General features: G+C 50.3%; 1 protein-coding gene across 1 annotated transcript in view; it reads left to right on the top strand.

The window, feature by feature from the left end:
• DPF3 (double PHD fingers 3) overlaps positions 1–17,560 on the top strand; it is a 187,467-nt gene that overhangs the window by 2,835 nt on the left and 167,072 nt on the right. The window contains exon 2 of the mRNA XM_032593533.1: positions 613–700. Coding sequence (XP_032449424.1) covers positions 613–700 — 88 coding nt within the window. The remainder of the gene's footprint in view (positions 1–612; positions 701–17,560) is intronic.

Below are 17,560 nucleotides of genomic sequence, written 5' to 3'. Positions count from 1 at the left end.
CTACATCTCCCTCACCTGAGCAGCACTGCTCTGTCACCCACACCATTTCCTGTCACCAAATGGCTCCGGAAAGAATTCTTCCCTAGGCCCATCTTTTGGCCCCCAACCTCCCCTCTTCACTCTTTCAACCCCGCCTCCCTGGTTTCTCCAGGAAGTGCAAAGTGGAGCCCATCCCGGACGAAGGAATACCATTTTGATCCCAGATGTGGGGGTTTGTTCTCATTCTTGGTCTCCTATTTTGAACCATTTTCAAAGCCCCTGAAAAACAAGGATACTATGGAGAGGCTCATGCTGTGTCTGGGAAATGGGAGGCACCGTGTAGAAAGTGCCCAATGTCCCGCCAGCCTGTTGATTCCCGTCCCCTGGACCACTCCGAGTGCCCTTGTCCTCAGACCCCTCTCAGGGAGGCCTGCCTTTGGTGTCTTGTCCTGTTTGGTCACTAGGGGCCCTGCCCCTGCCAACTCAGAGGCAAACAGAGATAGGGCCAGGCCCTGGCCGCCCAGCCTCGTGGACAGCATTATACGCTGCTCTGCGTCAGCAGAAAAAGTATCCACCATAACTTGCATTCTAGAGGGCCCTCTCCCCCATCGCCCTGGGGGTTCCTGTCCCCAGCCTGCAAGGCCTCTGTGCCTGGCCAGCCTCGCCCACCAGGCCAGCAGCACTCCAGGAATCCTGACAAGTGCCGCGGGGGTGGCTCTCGGTGACTTCATGGGCGCTGTTCTGGGCTGCTTCTCCTTGCCTCCACCTCCTTCGGGGACTCACTTTCTGAGGATGACGCCCGCGAGCCTCTCCCAGCTACCAAAATACCAGCCCTGCCTCCTGGCCCTGCCAGAAAATGCTTAGCACATTAGCAGGTTTAGCGGCCACAGTTGTAGTCATTTAGGAGGCCACAGAGGCACATGGATCTCATTCTGGGGTTCTTTCCAGCTGCTCGCTATTTTGACAACACTGGGTGGCACCGTTACCAGGAACCTGGACTGCCTGCGAGAACGAGGGCATTTGGGGCCTGGGGGTGGAGGTGAGGAGAAGCCCGGGAGGGTGGTAGGGACAGCAGCAGTGGTGAGTCAGGGGCTGGGAGAAAGGAGGGTGGAGGGTGCCAGTCTCTGCTTTCCCTGGCCGGCCTCCCTTCTTGCCTTCTGGAGCTTTCTTGGGCCAGATTTTGGATACTTGCAGCCGATTTCCAGTTGTCTCAGTGCAGGGGCTTTTGCTTGCAGAAGAGGCAAGAGGCTCCAAACTGCCAGAGAGGCGGTAAGACAGAGATCACAGAGCCACCCAGCAAACATCTTCCCACGCTCAGAAGCGCTTGCTGCAGCCGCTTGCCTGCCACTTGGCGGCTGAGGGCTCTGGGCCCAGTCACCGCCTCTCCCTCTGCAGAATGGGAATCACGGGACCCAGCCCCACCTCAGCCTGAGGTTAGACGATGCACGGGGAAAGTGTTTTGTAAAATGTAAAGTGATAGACATTTGCCTACCTGTGTGCGGGAGGACTGTGTTTTGTTGATTTTTGAATTCTTCCACGATGTTTGGTTTGTTGGTTAGAAAAGTAAATATGAGGGGCGCCTGGGTGGCTTAGTGTGTTAAGCGTCCGACCCTTGATTTTGGCTCAGGTCATGACCTCTTGTTCATGAGATCGAGCCTCGCATCTGGCTCTGCACTGGGTGTGGAGCCTGCTTGGGATTCTCTCTCTCCCTCCCTCTCTCCCTCTCCCCCTCTCCCCTGCTAGTGTGCGCTCTCTCTTAAAAAAAAAAAAAAAAAAGTAAATATGGTGACTTTCTGGAAGTTTCTGATTTTCTCATTGGTGATCAATGTGGTGAAGACAAGTAAGGCTGTGGGCGTATTGGATTGTTAGGGCTGCTGTAATAAAGTACAGACTGGGTGGTTTATTTTTATTTTTATTTATTTCATTTTTCTTTAAAAAGCTTTAAAAAATTTTTTTTTTTTTTAGAGAGAAAGAGAGACAGAGCATGAGCAGAAGAGGGGCAGAGAGGGAGGGAGACACAGAATCTGAAGCAGGCTCCAGGCTCTGAGCTGTCAGAACAGAGCCCGACGCGGGGCTCAAACCCACGAACCGTGAGATCATGACCTGAGCCGAAGCTGGATGCTTACCTGACTGAGCCACCCAGGTGGCCCTGGGTGGTTTAAGTAACAGAAATTCACTGTTTCAGTTCCGGAGGCTGGAAGTCAGGATCAAGGTGTTTGCAGGGTTCTTTCTTTCTGAGGGCTGTGAGGGAGAATTTGTGCTGGACCTCTTCTTAGCTTCTGGTGGTTTGCTGGCAGTTTTTGGTGTTCCTGGGCTTTTAGAAGCATCGTCCCAAGCTTCTTCATCTTCAAACGGTATTCTCCTTGTGTGCGTGCCTCTGTGTCCAATCATCCCCTTTATATAAGCACACCAGTCATATTTGATTAGGGCCTTCCCCACGACCTCACTATAACTAATTATATGTGCAACGGCCCTATTTTCATATATGGTGGGGAGGGGTCTTCTGAGCCTAGGGGCCAGCTCTAGGATAGGGAAGGCCACGGCGGTATGTCAGACCTGGCTGGGAAACGAGAGTTCTTTTGATGCAGATGAGGACCCTATTTCTACTACCATTCCTGGCTTTCGGGGAGAGATCTTTGTTCCTAGAGTTAAGTCTGTTTTTTTCCCTTCTGAGTAGCTTCTGTTTTGGTGTTATTGTTTATTTATTTTGAGAGAGAGATAGAGTGTGAGCAGGGGAGGGGCAGAGAGAGAGAGAGACAGAGAGAGAGAGAAAATCCCAAACAGGCTCCATGCCGACCTGTGGCTTGATCCCGTGACCATGAGATCATGACCTGAGCCGAGATCAAGAGTCAGATGCTCAACCTACTGAGCCACCCAGGCGCCCCTGAGTAGCTCCTGTGAAGCAGAGTCACTCCATGTGTGTTTTAGACCCCAATGCAGTACCCATTCTTTAAAAAAAAATTTTTTTTTAACATTTATTTATTTTTGAGAAGAGAGAGACAGAGCATGAGCGGGGGAAGAGAGAGAAAGAAGGAGACACAGAATCCGAAGTAGGCTCCAGGCTCTGAGCGGTCAGCACAGAGCCCGATGCGGGGCTCGAACTCCCAGACCGGAGATCGTGACCTGAGCCAAAGTCGGATGCTTAACCGACTGAGCCACCCAGGCGCCCCTGCAGTACCCATTCTTACTCTTCGAACTGTCTTCCACGCGTGACCTGCCTCCTTTATAACTCTGAAGCTTGGAGACACTGTTGCCAATGCACGAGGCCACTGGGGTAAATATGTTTCACCTTCTCCTGTTCTTCCCTGCTCCTTTGCCATCCTTTTTGTCCGGCATCCTCATCTCCTTCCAGACCATATCTCTGATGGGAGGACCACCCCATGCTATGTGTGCCCCTCTCTGCCCTGAGTTCTTTTTTTATTTTTTAATGTTTATTTATTTTCGAGAGAGAAAGAGAGAGAGAGAGACAGAGCATGAGTGGGGAGACAGAGAGAGAGGTAGACACAGAACCCGAAGCAGGATCCAGGCTCTGGGCCATCAGCACGGAGCCCGATGGGGGGGGCCATGAGATCATGAGTTAAGCTGGAAATCGGACACTCGGTGGCCTGAGCCCCCCAGGCACCCCTCTGCCCTGAGTTCTTGCACATCAGCTAGCGTGTTCTGAGTTGGCCAGATCCAGACCGAGTGTGTTCCTGGACCACAGTGTTGGTGCTGGTCATGGCGGGGCGGGGGGGGGGGGGGTAGGCGCAAGGAGACCTTGGTAGCCCCGCCTTCTGTATTAGAGGCTTCCCTGCCACCCACTGGCATCATTCACATCCTCCCCACCATGTGCTCCAGTCCAGGAAGGGGCTGATGTGGAAGAACCCACTTATATGAGTCACCCCCTGGATAATAGGCAGCAGTGTGCCGAATTCTTACCGCGCAGCGGGATTGATGCTTTTCTCACTTGCTCCTCCCACTAATCCTGAGAAGCAGGTACTCATTCGCATCATCCTCATTTTGTGGATGGACAGTTGAGGTTTTGAAAGGAAATAAAGGACAGCAAGTGCTCTAAGTCACTTAGCTGGTGAGGCTCCACCTCTGGAAGCTCAAATCCCTTTCTCTCCTCACTGGGCGCCTTCGAGGGAGGGTGGTAGCCTGCTTGCATCAGAATTACGGGCTGCTGAGTGGAAAGTCAGACTCCTGGTCTCCACCCTGATCTACTGAACCAGGAGAGAGTGGGGTGGAGCCGGGGATCTACATTCCAAAGGAGCGCCCCGGTGACTCTCGCACACAACCCCCCTTCCCCAGTGCTTATTCCCTGGTTCCCAGGCAGGCTGAGAACCTGCCCTTCTCCCAGATGGGTTTCTGAATGTGGGGGAGCCCACCCTTACAAAGCCTCCCCATGCCCTCCTCTTCTCCCTGGCCTGGAGTGGCCCCAAAAGCTCTGGGGGAGGCAGCAAATGGGCTGCACGTGGGTGGGGAGAGGGTGGTTTGTGTGGACCGCATTGACCTGTGGCTTCTTACCCTTTCTGTGGTTCCTGTGTCCTTCCCGCCCCTCCCCTAATGTGCCTCTGCCCAGGGTCCTTGCAGGAGGAACCAGGACTGGTGTCATCAGTCAGTGGCCAGTGCTGGGCGGGACTGAGCCTGTTTGGTGACGATGTTAAGTTTCCCCGTGACTGAAAGGGAGTCGGTATTGCCAGGTGAAATCTTAGCATGAGCCCCGCAGAATATGGGGCCTCGGTTTAGAACCACGCATCCTTTCCCTGCCTTGTCTTCCTCTGCACTCACTCTGCCTACCTCATGTTCTTCACTCTCCTGTCCATTCCGGCAACTTAAAGTAAACAATCCAAAGGAAGAAGTTCTGTTGTCCTATTTACTGATCGGCGACAATGGCTTGCCCACCCCTCACCTTAAGTCAGTTCGTATGGAGCCCCTGCCACGTCTCTTTTTCCTGAGATACGCAAGCATATCATGCAGGGTGTGGTCCTCACAGCCTCTTAGGAGTCATAGGATATTGGGGCTAGAGTGTCAGCCTCACGAAGGCAGGAACCTGCTGTATACCCACTGTCTAGAAGGGTGTTGGCATGTAGTAGGTGCTCAGTGAACATTTCTTGACTGAATGAACATTAGAGCTGAAAGGCACTGCTAAGTTAAGCTTGCCCAGAAGGACAAGGGGAGCAAACAGAGGCTCAGAGAGGTGAAATCGTCTGGCTGAGTTTGCACGGCAAGTAGATGGTGTGGTTGGGGTTAGAACCTACATCAACAGGATTATTCCTGAACTCCCAAGAATGTTAAAGTCTAAGTCATGGCTTTTGAAATGTCTATCTTATAAGCCCGGAGACCTCTGGCTGGTTTCTTGGTGGGAGAAGGTGTTTGGACCCCTCTCTTTTTCTTCGTCCAGGATCTCAGGGATCCCGACAGAACCAACAGGTTGTTCCCTCCCCCCCACCTCAGCAGCCCCGAAAATGCTAGCTTTGGTTTTTCAGGCTGACAGTCTAAACACTACCTCATCCTAAAAGTAAATGGTGAACTATTTTCATACAGTCTTAAAATTTTAATTTGGAAAACTCCTGTCCTTAGAATGCGAAATTCACCAGGCATTTTATATCCTGTAGGCTGAGCGACCTACTGGAACCTTCTTGCCAGTCCCTCTTGTGAGCACCCCTTGTGGAGAAGGACTAGGGGATTTGACCAGCATCACAACTTACTCTTTGAGTCAAAATGTCTTGTGGCCTAAAAATGTTCACTCGGGGGCACCTGGTTGGGTTAGTTGGTTAAGGGTCCAACTTCCACTCGGGTCATGATCTCGCGTTTCATGAGTTGGAGCCCTGTGTCGGGCCCTGTGCTAACAGCTCAGAACCTGAAGCCTGCTTCAGATTCTGTGTCTCCCTCCCTCCCTCCCTCTCTCTGCCCCTCCCCCAGAGAGAGCTCTGGCTCTCTCTCTCTCTCAAAAATAAATAAACATTAAAAAAAATACAATGTTCACTTAGTTCAGGGTTCTTTTTCTCTCCCTCCTCCCCCCTTACCCCCTTCACAAAGTGGGGCATTTTGATGCTATAGTGGTGGGTGGGGATGAAAACTTAAAATAATTAATGTGAGTCTCAGTCAGCCCTCAATTTCACCTCACTTGTGCACCATCCAATGTTGACCTCTACTCCATTTCTGACCTCCCTGCTTTAAGACCCTTCATCCAACTTCGGTCCTCTGTTCCTGGACGTTACCCCATGCCTAACTCTCACGGCATCCCTAACCCCATCTCTGAGCTTGTCCTTTCCCATCCCTGAGGTTAGGGTTGGGTGACCGCAGGGAGAGAGGGAGAAATACCTGTTTCTCAGATGATGTTATGTTAAAAAAAAATTTTTTTTTAAGTTTATTTACTTATTTTTGAGAGAGAGACAGAGAGAGCGAGAGGGGGAGGGGCCGAGAGAGAATCCCAAGCAGGCTCTGCACTGTCAGCATGGAACCTGATATGGGCCTTGAACTCACAAACCGTGAGATCACGACCTGAGCCGAAACCAAGAATCGGATGCTTAACCAACTGAGCCGCCCAGGCGCCCCGACCTCATATATTTTAAAAGCTGAAAGTTCATTTATTTTCAATGTTTATTTATTTATTTTTTTGGGGGGGGGGACAGGCAGAGAGAGAGGGAGAGAGAATCCCAAGTAGGCTCCGTGCCTTCCGTGCAGTGCCCTACACCCTGCTCGATCTCACAGAATGTGAGGTCATGACCTGAGCCAAAATCAAGAGTCAGATGCTTGGCTGACTGAGCCATTCAGGTGCCCCTAAAAGCTGACAGTTTCGTGGTTTGTTGCTGAGGCATTGTCAAAGGGCAGTTCCATCAAAAGCAGCCAATTCATGGGGCGCCTGGGTGGCACAGTCGGTTAAGCGTCCGACTTCAGCCGGGTCACGATCTCGCGGTCCGTGGGTTCGAGCCCCGCGTCAGGCTCTGGGCTGATGGCTCGGAGCCTGGAGCCTGTTTCCGATTCTGTGTCTCCCTCTCTCTCTGCCCCTCCCCCGTTCATGCTCTGTCTCTCTCTGTCCCAAAAATAAATAAACGTTGAAAAAAAAAATTAAAAAAAAAAAGCAGCCAATTCAAAAGGGCTGTATCAGAGTTGTGTGGGAGTCAATATCATGCACCCTTTCTAACCTGTGAGTAACAATCATCATGATAAAGAAGGATATATGGACGCTCTGCTAACATATTAAGCACAGCGCTAGGCACTTCCCCTAGTGGCTGTTTGTCAAATCTTAACAGCAGTCCTAGGAGACACGTACTTTAATCTTTATTTTATTGATGAGAAAGCAGGGACAAATATCTTAAGGAGCTTGCCCCAGGGCCGGCAGTAAGGAAGGAAGGCAATTACAGAATTACTAAGTGGCATAGACCCATTAAATTTGTATCCTGAATAGGTGAAGTGTTTGCTTTGGGGTCCTGCCTGGACGTTTCAGTGTGGTGTCATGGTGGCCTCTGAAATGCCCAAGGTCAGAGAATACTCACTGTCTTGACCCTCCCACAGGCCATGCCAGAAATAAACCTGAAGACAGTTTTCCAAAGGTGCCATCCTGAGGAATGGTGTAGAGATGAGATCTGATGCCGGATTTCTCCTGCTCTTGCTGCCTTTCAACAAATATTTAAGCCTTTGGCAGTTATGGGGACGGAAAAGAGACCAGTCTATTCCACGCCCTCCCGGAGCTCCCAGCATAGAGGCAGGTGCAGTTATCTCTGTGATAAGGTGCACAGCAAAACACTGAGGGAGAGGGGGCAGTGAGCAGAGGACTCTGGGAGGGAATGACTCACAAAATCATGTCACAGTTCAGGAGTCATTTGGTGGTACTTCCGTCCCTGGTTTTCCACGCTTCCAGAAGAGTGGCGGTTGCAAGCATAGGCTGTCTTCTTCTCCAGGGGGAGAATTAGTACAATGTAAGATGTTTTTCCAAAGTTTGCAGGACTGGGCTTTGTGACTGCAGGAGGTAATGAGTGTGGACACACCTTGAGTCCTTTCAAGCCCTTTGGCTGATGCAGGGCAAGCCATCGTTAGTAGGTGTGCAGAGATGAGTGGAAGGCGAGGAGCAGCTCCTGTTACTGTCCTACCCGCCCCCCACCCCCACCACCGGGCACCGGGATGGAGGGGACACTCGCTGAGGGAGCCAAAGGAATGAATGAAATCAAGGTTCTGGGAGTTTCAAAGAATATGTGGCTTCTATCATCAAATGGTGGTCGAGCAGCATGATGACCAAGAAGTGGCTTTTGGATTTGGCAAGAAAAGGAGGAAATGAGTCCCTAAGAACCAGTGGCTTCTGAGGAAGGATGGTTAATGGTTTCTAAATGGAATGGACAGATGAACATACGATATATGGGAGGAGCTTTTCAGTAAATGTAAGGAAGGAGGTTGGATCATTGCTAGAAGGGTCCTTTGACGATTAATGGCCTTCTCATGCCATCCCTGCGTTAGTGTGTGGAGAAGGTGAAAGAAAGGAAGGCCTGAGGTGAAAGAAAGAAAGGAGGGTTGACTGGGTCCAGAAGAGGCAGAGCACATGGGGCTGTGGTTCAGGAGGAAGGCTCCCCCCTGAAAGAGAAGAGAGACCTTTGCGTAGAAACTAGGGATGTGTTTGAAAAACAAACCATCAGTTTTCCACACCTTTGCTTTTGCCAGGACACACGAAGATGACCCTGTGTGCCCCATGCCGGCAGCTTCTGCTCCTTGGCTCAGAGAGTTCTGGCTCCACCTCTGTTTCAGGAGTGGCAGGTCCTCTCCCTCTTCAGTGATGGCCTGTGGAGATGGCCTTCGTCAGTGCGGCCCCACGCCAGTCTGGGGCTGCACCTTGAATTTGGAAGCATGAGTGTGTGTGTGTGTGTGTGTGTGTGTGTGTGTGTGTGTGTGTGTGTGTGTGCGCTTCTCCAGGGCTGGCCGGCACTCTCAGGAAACCGAGGCTCTGGGCAGAAAGTGACCGTCTTTGTTAATTTTCCTCAGTTGCTGTCTTGATGGCTCCTCGCACGCGGCAGAGATGGAGCACGTAGTTCTTGAATAAACCACAGAAGCATCTAGTTATGGTAGAGAGAGGGGGATCTCAGATATTCTCGTTATATTTTTGGTCCCTGTCTTTTCCAGGACACCACCCGGGACTCTGTGTGTCTTACACCCACGTCCCTGGATACTCGTTTTGTTGCCGTGGTGGAAAGGAATCTCTGTTAATGGAAGACTCACTGGGTGGACTGAGACCCAGGTACCTCTGAGGGCGGCCTGTGGGTCACAGCCTATAGTCTTGGCACCTGCTCCCGCCCTTCACTTCCTTTACTCTCTGCCTCCTTAGTGAAAAAAAAAAAAAAAAAAACAACCAAAAACACAACAAAAAACCTCCCAACCCCTGCCCCCAGTACTCTACCAATTCCAGTGAAAGAAGGCCTTGTGCTTAAATAATCACGTGGAAAGAAAAAAAAAAATCCCACCCTCATATAAATGTGAAAGGGTACTGGCTCCGGACGGCTTTCAGTCTTTATTTAAATTAGGGATTTTGGTGGATTGTTGTTGTTTTGTTGTTGTTTTTGTGGGATGGTATCCAGTATCCCAATGTTCATGTAATGCCTTGACTTCACTATCGCTTCTCCTAGGATAATTATAGGTTGGCATAATGTGCCTATTGTTCTGTTCCACAAAGCAGCACTGTCATCCAATGATGGGATGGGGGGGGGTGGGAAGGGGGTGCAGTGTGGATCTGGAAGGAGGATCTTTGTGTTTGTGTGAGTGTGTATGTCCTGGACAGCCATGCTGCATCTTCAAGTGTTTCTCTTGTTCCTTCTTTGGATCCGTCCCCACCTAGGCGCTTTTGCCCTAGTTTTTTGTCCCTTGTGTTCCTGGTTTTGGCTTCTCGGCACACTTCCCTCCTGGGGTTATCACCCGGTGCTGGGCACAGGCTGAGGACTTCAACCTGGGCTAAGGTATTGAAGAAAGTGTTTGAAATTCTTGCAGGGAAGTTACTTGCCCGAATAGGACAGGCTCAAGGGCCTCTGGTATTGCAGATGACCCCAGATGTCATTCAGGCCAGCCCTCTTCACGGGACATGTTTGTGTTTTTCTCATTTGAGTTGTTCAGGACCTTTTGCACTACAAACTCATGATGCTTTTTGGGATATATCGGATAACGTAGATAGTCATTCATGCATCGAACAAAAGCTCATCGAGTGCTCGCCATGAGTCTGGGTCCCGGACTGGATGGTGGGTATATGGTGACGAGAGAAAAAGGGCACCAGCCCAGCCCTCATGGCACTTCCACTCCAGGTGCCCAGGGAGGCAGGTAAAAGAACGGCAGGTGTTGTTAAGGAACCCAGAGCTGGAGGATATGCTGGGCTTATCTCTTATAGCCAGAATTTAGAACTAGAAGTTCATGACCCATGTGGCAGCCTTTGCCAGGTGATACCTTTTTTTTTTTTTTTTTTAATGAGATGTCTCAGACTGAGGTCTCCCCTAGAGACTTATACGGCAGTACCTATTACATTTCTCTCCTTCTCTCCCCATTCCCCCTCTTGCCAGACCTTCTGCTCTGGAGCTAGTAGCTCTGTGTAGAAATGTTTTTGACTCCAGCCATAAGCAGTTCTTTGACCAAGCACTGTTGGCATCCAATTGGGAACTGCCTATGTTACCATGAGCCTTGGAAGCCATGGCCTTCATCACTCACCCTGAAAGAGGCAAAGGCAGACATTTTTGAGGCCAGAGGACACAAGGGCCACTGGGCTGAGGTTTTGTGACCACAAGCTTAGAAGGAGAGAATTTTTCTATCCTTGGAAGGGAATTGCTCAGTTTTGCTACCTGGAAAGGCAAATGTTTTATACTAAAAATGAAAAGAAATTTTTTTTAACTGTTTCTTTTTGAGAGAGGCAGAGTGTGAGCAGAAGAGCAGCAGCGAGAGAGGGAGACACAGAATCTGAAGTAGGCTCCAGGCTCTGAGCTGTCAGCACAGAGCCGGACGTGGGGCTTGAACTCATGAACTGTGAGATCATGACCTGAGTCGAAGTCGGACGCTTAACTGACTGAGCCACCCACGTGCCTCTAAAAATGGATATTCTTGATCTAACACTCAAATTATTTTATCCTTATTTTATCTGGTGACTTTACTGCATGGGGTGGGTGGAAAGGTGGGCAGTGGGCAGGGACCCTGAACCTCCACGGGGCTGATGATGGCAGGATGTGGACGTGGGAGCACCGAGGTCCTGAAGGATAATGTGACAGCTGTCCCTGACCACGATATCAAACTGAGACAGGTCAGGAGATGAGAAATGGAAGATCTGGCCATTTGTGGTCTTTGGAGAAATCACCTCGGAGGAATAGCACTCACATGAGCCCAGAGAAAAGGAGGGTTTGTAACCTTGCTCCTCACCAGTTATATCCGAAAATACATTCTTCAAAATAAACAAATGCATCCCCTTTGTATATATTTTAACAGAATCCAAATTCTTTCCTCCTGGTAAGATAAAAAATAAACACCCAGGGCTGAAGATACATGTATTCGGGGACAATCAGAAATGTGGAGGCATGTGGGTGGTTCAGTTGGTTAGGCGTCCGACTCTTGATTTCAGCTCAGGGCATGGTCTCGTGGTTTCGTGAGATCGAGCCCCACCTAGGGCTCCCTGCTGACAGCGTGGAGCCTGCTTCTGATTCTCTCTCTCCGACCCTCCCCCACTTATGCGCTCTCTCTCCTTCCCTCCCTCCCTCTCTCAAAATAAATAAACTTTAAAAATTTTGAAAAAAAGTGGGTCTCAGCCTTTACGCTGCTTGGGGGCATGTGACCTGACGTGTGGAACCTCAGCAGAGGTTCAGGGCTCAGCATCTTCACTTCCGCTCCCAGGAGCTGATTCTGAACGTGAATATCTACGTGCCTCTCCCAAAGCGTGGTGTCAGAACCCTGGGCAGCCCCTTGATGATTGGCTAATCCGGCAACCCAGAGCTCGCACAACCTTTGAGCTGTGAGGGGGTCTCACTTTGCAGATGAGGAAACTGAAGCCCAGAAAAGTCAGTGGTGGGCTTCAAGGCCAAAGCTGCAGAGCAGGACGAGAACCCAGGACTCTCGACTCCAGGTTGTATACAGTTTCCTATGTCTGTCCCCTCACAGGTCTTGTTGCCTCTCTCAAATATAAGCATGTTGAGGGGAGAGACCCTGTGTCAGTCTTCTGCAGTATCATGTCTTTTGTGGTGTTCCAGGGACTGATGGAACCCCTGGAGAGACCCCATCAGAGGGAACCCCAGCGAGAGACCATTTGCTCGCTGGTTCTCACGTTTGTTGGTGCCTTCTTTTTAAAAAGAATTTTTTTTTTTAATGTTTATTTTTGAGGGAGAAGGAGACAGAATGTGAGCAGGGGAGAGGCAGGGAGAGAAAGAGGGAGATAGAGAATCCAAAGCAGACTCCAGGCTCTGAGCCGTCAGCACAGAGCCCGACACGGGGCTTGAACTCATGAACCGCGAGATCATGACCCAAGCTGAAGGCGGACGCTTAGCCGACTGAGCCACCCAGGCGCCCCTGTTGGTGCCTGCTTTGCTCCTCGGTGGGAGTCTGTTTTTCCATGGCTCGTCCCGTGCTTGTGTTTCCTCAGCTCTGGGACTGAGTCACCTGGAAAGTGGATGCCAGGTAGGGAGGGTATCCACCGTGAAGGATTATTCCTGAGGAAGCTAGTACTTCTTACCCCCTCAGCAGCTACCCTTCTTTTATGGCCTTGGAGTATTTGTGCGTGCCGCTCTGTTTTCTCCCACTGTTCTATGCATTCATTTCCTGGCAGTACGGATAGATGAGATGCAGAACCCTCACATCGTGTGTTTTGTGCCTCACGCTTGGGGTGACATACCCAGCATGAACAGGCCTGGTCCAGGTGCCACTCAGCATGAGTGCTGCTTTCCTGGTCTGACCCAGGAAAAGAGGGATTCTTACGCTCGGAACTCTGTGATGACTTCACAAAGACAATGAAAGGGGAATACGGTTCACAGTGGAGCGAACGCTGTCTAGTTTCTGAAGCAAGCAGTTGCCTGAACCGTGAGCACACCCCCCCCCCCCACAGTGACTAGTTCACAGCGTGGTTCTATGTGAATCACCAACTACCTCCCCGAAGTCGTGCCGACGCCTCCAGCCCGGTGGCTGAGGCTCTGAGCTCCACTGTTGCTGTCTTCCTATTGTTTTCTCAGTTCTTTGAGCCACCTGGTGGCCCTCCTTGGTCACCCTAGACCCCTCACATCCTTGTTTCAAGGCAAGAGCCTCGTGGATACATCTGTGGACACTGCCGATCATTACCCCAAGTCCAGGCACCAAAACACTGCCTGCATTCTTTGTAGTTCTTTCTGTTTCTGTGGCTGGTGTCCAGATCCAGGTAGATGCTGGGGACTGAAGGGGAGGGAGGCTACTTCCTCAGGCCAGGTTTTCTTCTGAGGCAGCTGCCTGTGAATGCAGGAATGGTTTGTCCTTGTGCTGCACTGTTGGTGGGAGTGTGGGAACCATCTTGGCTTGGGAGGGAAGAGGGCAACTATGGGATGAATGCTACCCAGAGAGTCATCCCCCGTTATTCCAGAGACGAAAGCCACACGGAAGTAAGTCTGTGGCTATTTGCTTTCCTGTGTTATCAAATGGTCCCCGACTGCATTTCATTGTTTGTGTTGTGCCTATGTGTGTGCAGGCTCGACGTGCAAATGCATAACCACTTGGTGCCCGCCCATCCACTCATCCATCCACAGGTTTATGCATTGAATGATCAAACGGTCCATCTATCCATCCATCCATCCTTTCAGCCATCCATTTATAAGGGATGATAAATTGATATACTTAAAGGGACCAGGCAGGTAAAGTAAATGAGGAAAATGCACTTGATGGGAGACAATAGGGAATGGTGGGGACTATGGTAAGCCACAGGGTGCAGTTCGCTGAGATGCCATCTCCAACATTCCCTGACTGACCCCCACTCAGGTTGGATATGCGGCACCTGATGACCACGAACCCGTATTTATCTCAAAAGCATCCGGGTAGCATTTGAGAAACCCAGAGGTGTGTGTGTGTGCGGGGGGGCGGGGGGCAGCTCTTCTTCAGCCTTGTGGAGGATTTGTTGGTAAAATCAAACTCTGGAATGTGCATCAGTCAGGGCTTTTTCAGGTTGCAAATGGCAAGAAACCCAACCCACGCTGCTGGAGCACAGAGAGGAATGTATGGGCTCGTGTAACTGCAAGTTCAGGAGTGCGTCTGCTTCACCTGGGACTGGGTCTGGGGGCTCAACAAGGTCATTTGAACTCCCTCCATCTCCCCCTTCCTCTCAGTTCTGCTCCCCCTCTACACTGGCCTCCTTTGCAGACAGGCCTGCTGCCTGGGTGTCTCCCAACAGCTTTCAGGTAAACATTTTTATCAGCTTTGCCACACTGGGAGAAAGAGAGCACCTCTTTGCCACAGAAACTCTAGGGTTGACCTGAATTGGCCTCACTCAGGCCTGGGGAGGTGGTTTCCTCCCGCAGCACAAGCCTGTCTCTAAAGTTGCAGGATGGAGTGGGACTGATTTTACTCAACTGGTGGTGGGGGAGAGGCGGCGGGGGAGAGGAAAATGGAGGTACTGTCACCGTAGTGACAGCTCGGCAGGCAGACAAACCTGTGACCTCCACAGGGGGATGGGCTGGTGTTCACAATCGCACTGGAAAGCAAGACCCAGGCCACTGAGCGTGACTGGGGCTGCCCCCCTGCCTTCCTGCCCTACCTCCCAGTTTGAGTAGCCGTGGCCCCTGACGTCTGACCAGCTTCCACTGTGCCCAGGATGAGGGGAGCACCGTGCTGGGTGGGCAGAGAGAGCCTTGCACTGCCTCCTACATACCCCTGAGATGCTTGGGGAGAAACAAGTTTCATGCTCAGCCCAGAACGGAGATGTTCAAAGATTTTGCTGTTTGGGGAGAGGACAGTAACCCAAGAGGGTTCTGAAGTGCCCAGAGCCCTGCGTGAACTTCCCGCCAGGTTGTGCCGCGGTAGGAGGAGTGGCCCGGATAAAGGGTTCCCTTTCAGCTTTGCCGACTTGGACTCAGAGCTCAGCTGCACGGATCCCATGACTTGGTCCAAGGCGGGAACTGAGGCCCCGGAAGAGCCGTACTTCCAGTTTGGAGCCTCTGACTTCCCACCCTGAAGGAGAGAAGCACTGGTCTTTATTGCTTGCAGCCGGCAGCCCCCTGATGTGGCCTAGTGCGGACCCAGAGTTCTCCATTGGAACTTTGGTCCCAGAGAGTAAATCAGGCAGATCAGGTCTGACCTCAGTCACGTGTATTCCTTAGTGCCAGAAATACCAGCTCTCTTAGGATTGAGCAACCGTTTTTTCCTCACCATCAAGGATGATTTTTAACTGTTTCCTACCTTGGATTTTTGTTGTTGTTGAAAATATCTACCAGAGAGCAGAACATTAAAAGGAAGATAGAAAAAGGGGCAAATGAAGAGCGTAAAAGGATGTATTTATAAAACCACTAGAAGCTGTCCGTAAGTACAGCTCATTTCCCTATAGGGAACGTAGAATCCCTGATGGCGGAGAGCATCCAAGAACCTTCACACCCTATCTCATTTGCTAGAACAACCCAGTGAGGTTGACAGGGAAGGGCCATTTTCTTTTCATGTATGTCTCCCAGATGTAGACACGGTCTTTTGAGAGCGATTTTTCTGCCTCCTATCCATGTGCCATGCTTAGTCCTATCTCGTACATGCCTTCCTTGTCACTTCTTCACCTCACCGTACCCCCATGGGAAGATCTGCCCTCTCTGCTCCCTCCCTCTCTCTAATTCTCCTTACCTTCCAGATTCCACCTTTCTAAAACCTTCCAGAGTGATTCCCGACGCCACTGGCCTCTCAATTCTTTTAATCAGCAACAGTGCTTGTAGATTGCATTTATTACAGCGTACTTGAGTTAGGGCAGAAGACGCAAAAAACAGCCCTGCCCTCCAGAGGCCTACATTCTAGGAAAATGGGAAGGAGAAGACCCGGCTCACAGAGTTGTTGTCATGATTAAATGGATTATTATACATGCAATGCTTAGCATAGTGCCTGAGACACAGACAGTGCTCCATAAATCCAACATGCTCAGGGTTGTATGTGATATTTAATCCATGCAACTGTTGTGAGAGGCTGATTTTCCTGTGTCCTTTTGCAGATAAAGAAGGGGATGTTCAGATAGGTTATGCAATTTTCCCACAGTCACATAGCTAATTAGCAGGAGATCTGAGATCCAAATTCTAAAACTCTCTCTCTTTTTTTAACCTCACCTGAGATACTTGGGTGATAAAAGCAAATGACGCACAATGTTGTCCTAAGATAAAATCCTTGTTCCTTTGGTGACTGCCTCAGTTCGCCCATCTACGAAATGGGAAAGTAGAAAGGTTTGTGTTGGGAATTGTTGACTATAGCCCGTAGCCCAGAGTGATCACAATTCAGTTAAAAATAACCCATGGTTTGCAGGAGAAGCCAGGTAGGGGAATGGAGCCTGGGTTTGTGGAAGATTGCTTGGGTCTCATACCTGTCTTCTTTCTGCAGAAAGTAAACTGAGATCCCCATCTCTGGACCATGTCTGGCCTAGGAAATTCTGATCATAAATCCAGATCTTTGGGTATCTCTGTGGGGGCCGCTCAGGCCTCGGCACGAGAAGGTCGGTCTGCATTGGGCTGAGGTGGCCCCTCTGATTTCTGGGGCCCGGCAGGAATTTGCTACTATTTGCTGACTGACAAGTAGTTCATATCAAGCTGGTTTATTTAGTCATGGGCTACCAGAACTCGTGGACAGCTCGTTGGTGGCCATATGCGAAGCATTAACGGTGTGTCTGGCGTGGAGTGAAGGATTCTGGGTGAATTTTTTTCTTTATTCCTCATGACACAAGGACACTGCAAAGGTAGTATTTCAGTTGGGGAAATAGAAGTTCACACAGACATGTCTCTTAGGCACCATACACTTTGTGCTTAAATTAGATTTTTGCTGCCAAGTAGGATGTTTTCAGTATTCTTGAGGTCAGGGCAGAACCTTATTTCCTCCAATCCCTCACCGTTGCTGTAACAATTCTCGAGTGCATTTTTCAGCAGAACCCACCTTTGGTAGACAGAATAGGAACCCCTCTAAGATGTCTGTGTCCTAATCCCTGGAATCTGTGAAAACATTACCTTACAAGGAAAGGGACTTCGCAGATATGATTAAATCAAGGACTTGGAGGTGGGGAGATTATTTTGGAGTATATGGATGAGCCCAATATAATCACAGGGGGCCTTATACGAGGGAGTCTGGAAGGTCAGAGTCAGAGGCAGCCATACGACAATGGACGCAGAAGTCTAAGTGACACGGTGGAGGTGAGGGAATTCCACAAAGCAAGGAATGTTTGCAGCCTCTAGAAGCTGGAAAAGACGAGGAAACCCATTCTCCCCCAGAGCTTCCGGAAGGAAAGCATCCCCGCCAACACCTTGATTTTAACCCTCTGCAACTCATTTTGGGCTTCTGACCTCCAGAACTATAAGATAGTAAGTTTGTGTTGTTTTAAACCATCAGGTTTGTGGTAATTTGTTAACAGCAGCAATACGAGACCAACACAACCGCCTTTCCACATGTCCTGTTGGAATATTCTAAAGTTCCAGCC

Source organism: Lynx canadensis, chromosome B3 (genome assembly GCF_007474595.2).
Source record: "Lynx canadensis isolate LIC74 chromosome B3, mLynCan4.pri.v2, whole genome shotgun sequence".
Classification (NCBI taxonomy): domain Eukaryota; kingdom Metazoa; phylum Chordata; class Mammalia; order Carnivora; family Felidae; genus Lynx; species Lynx canadensis.
Note: the sequence above shows the minus strand (reverse complement) of the source record. Positions and strands in the feature narration are given on the sequence as shown.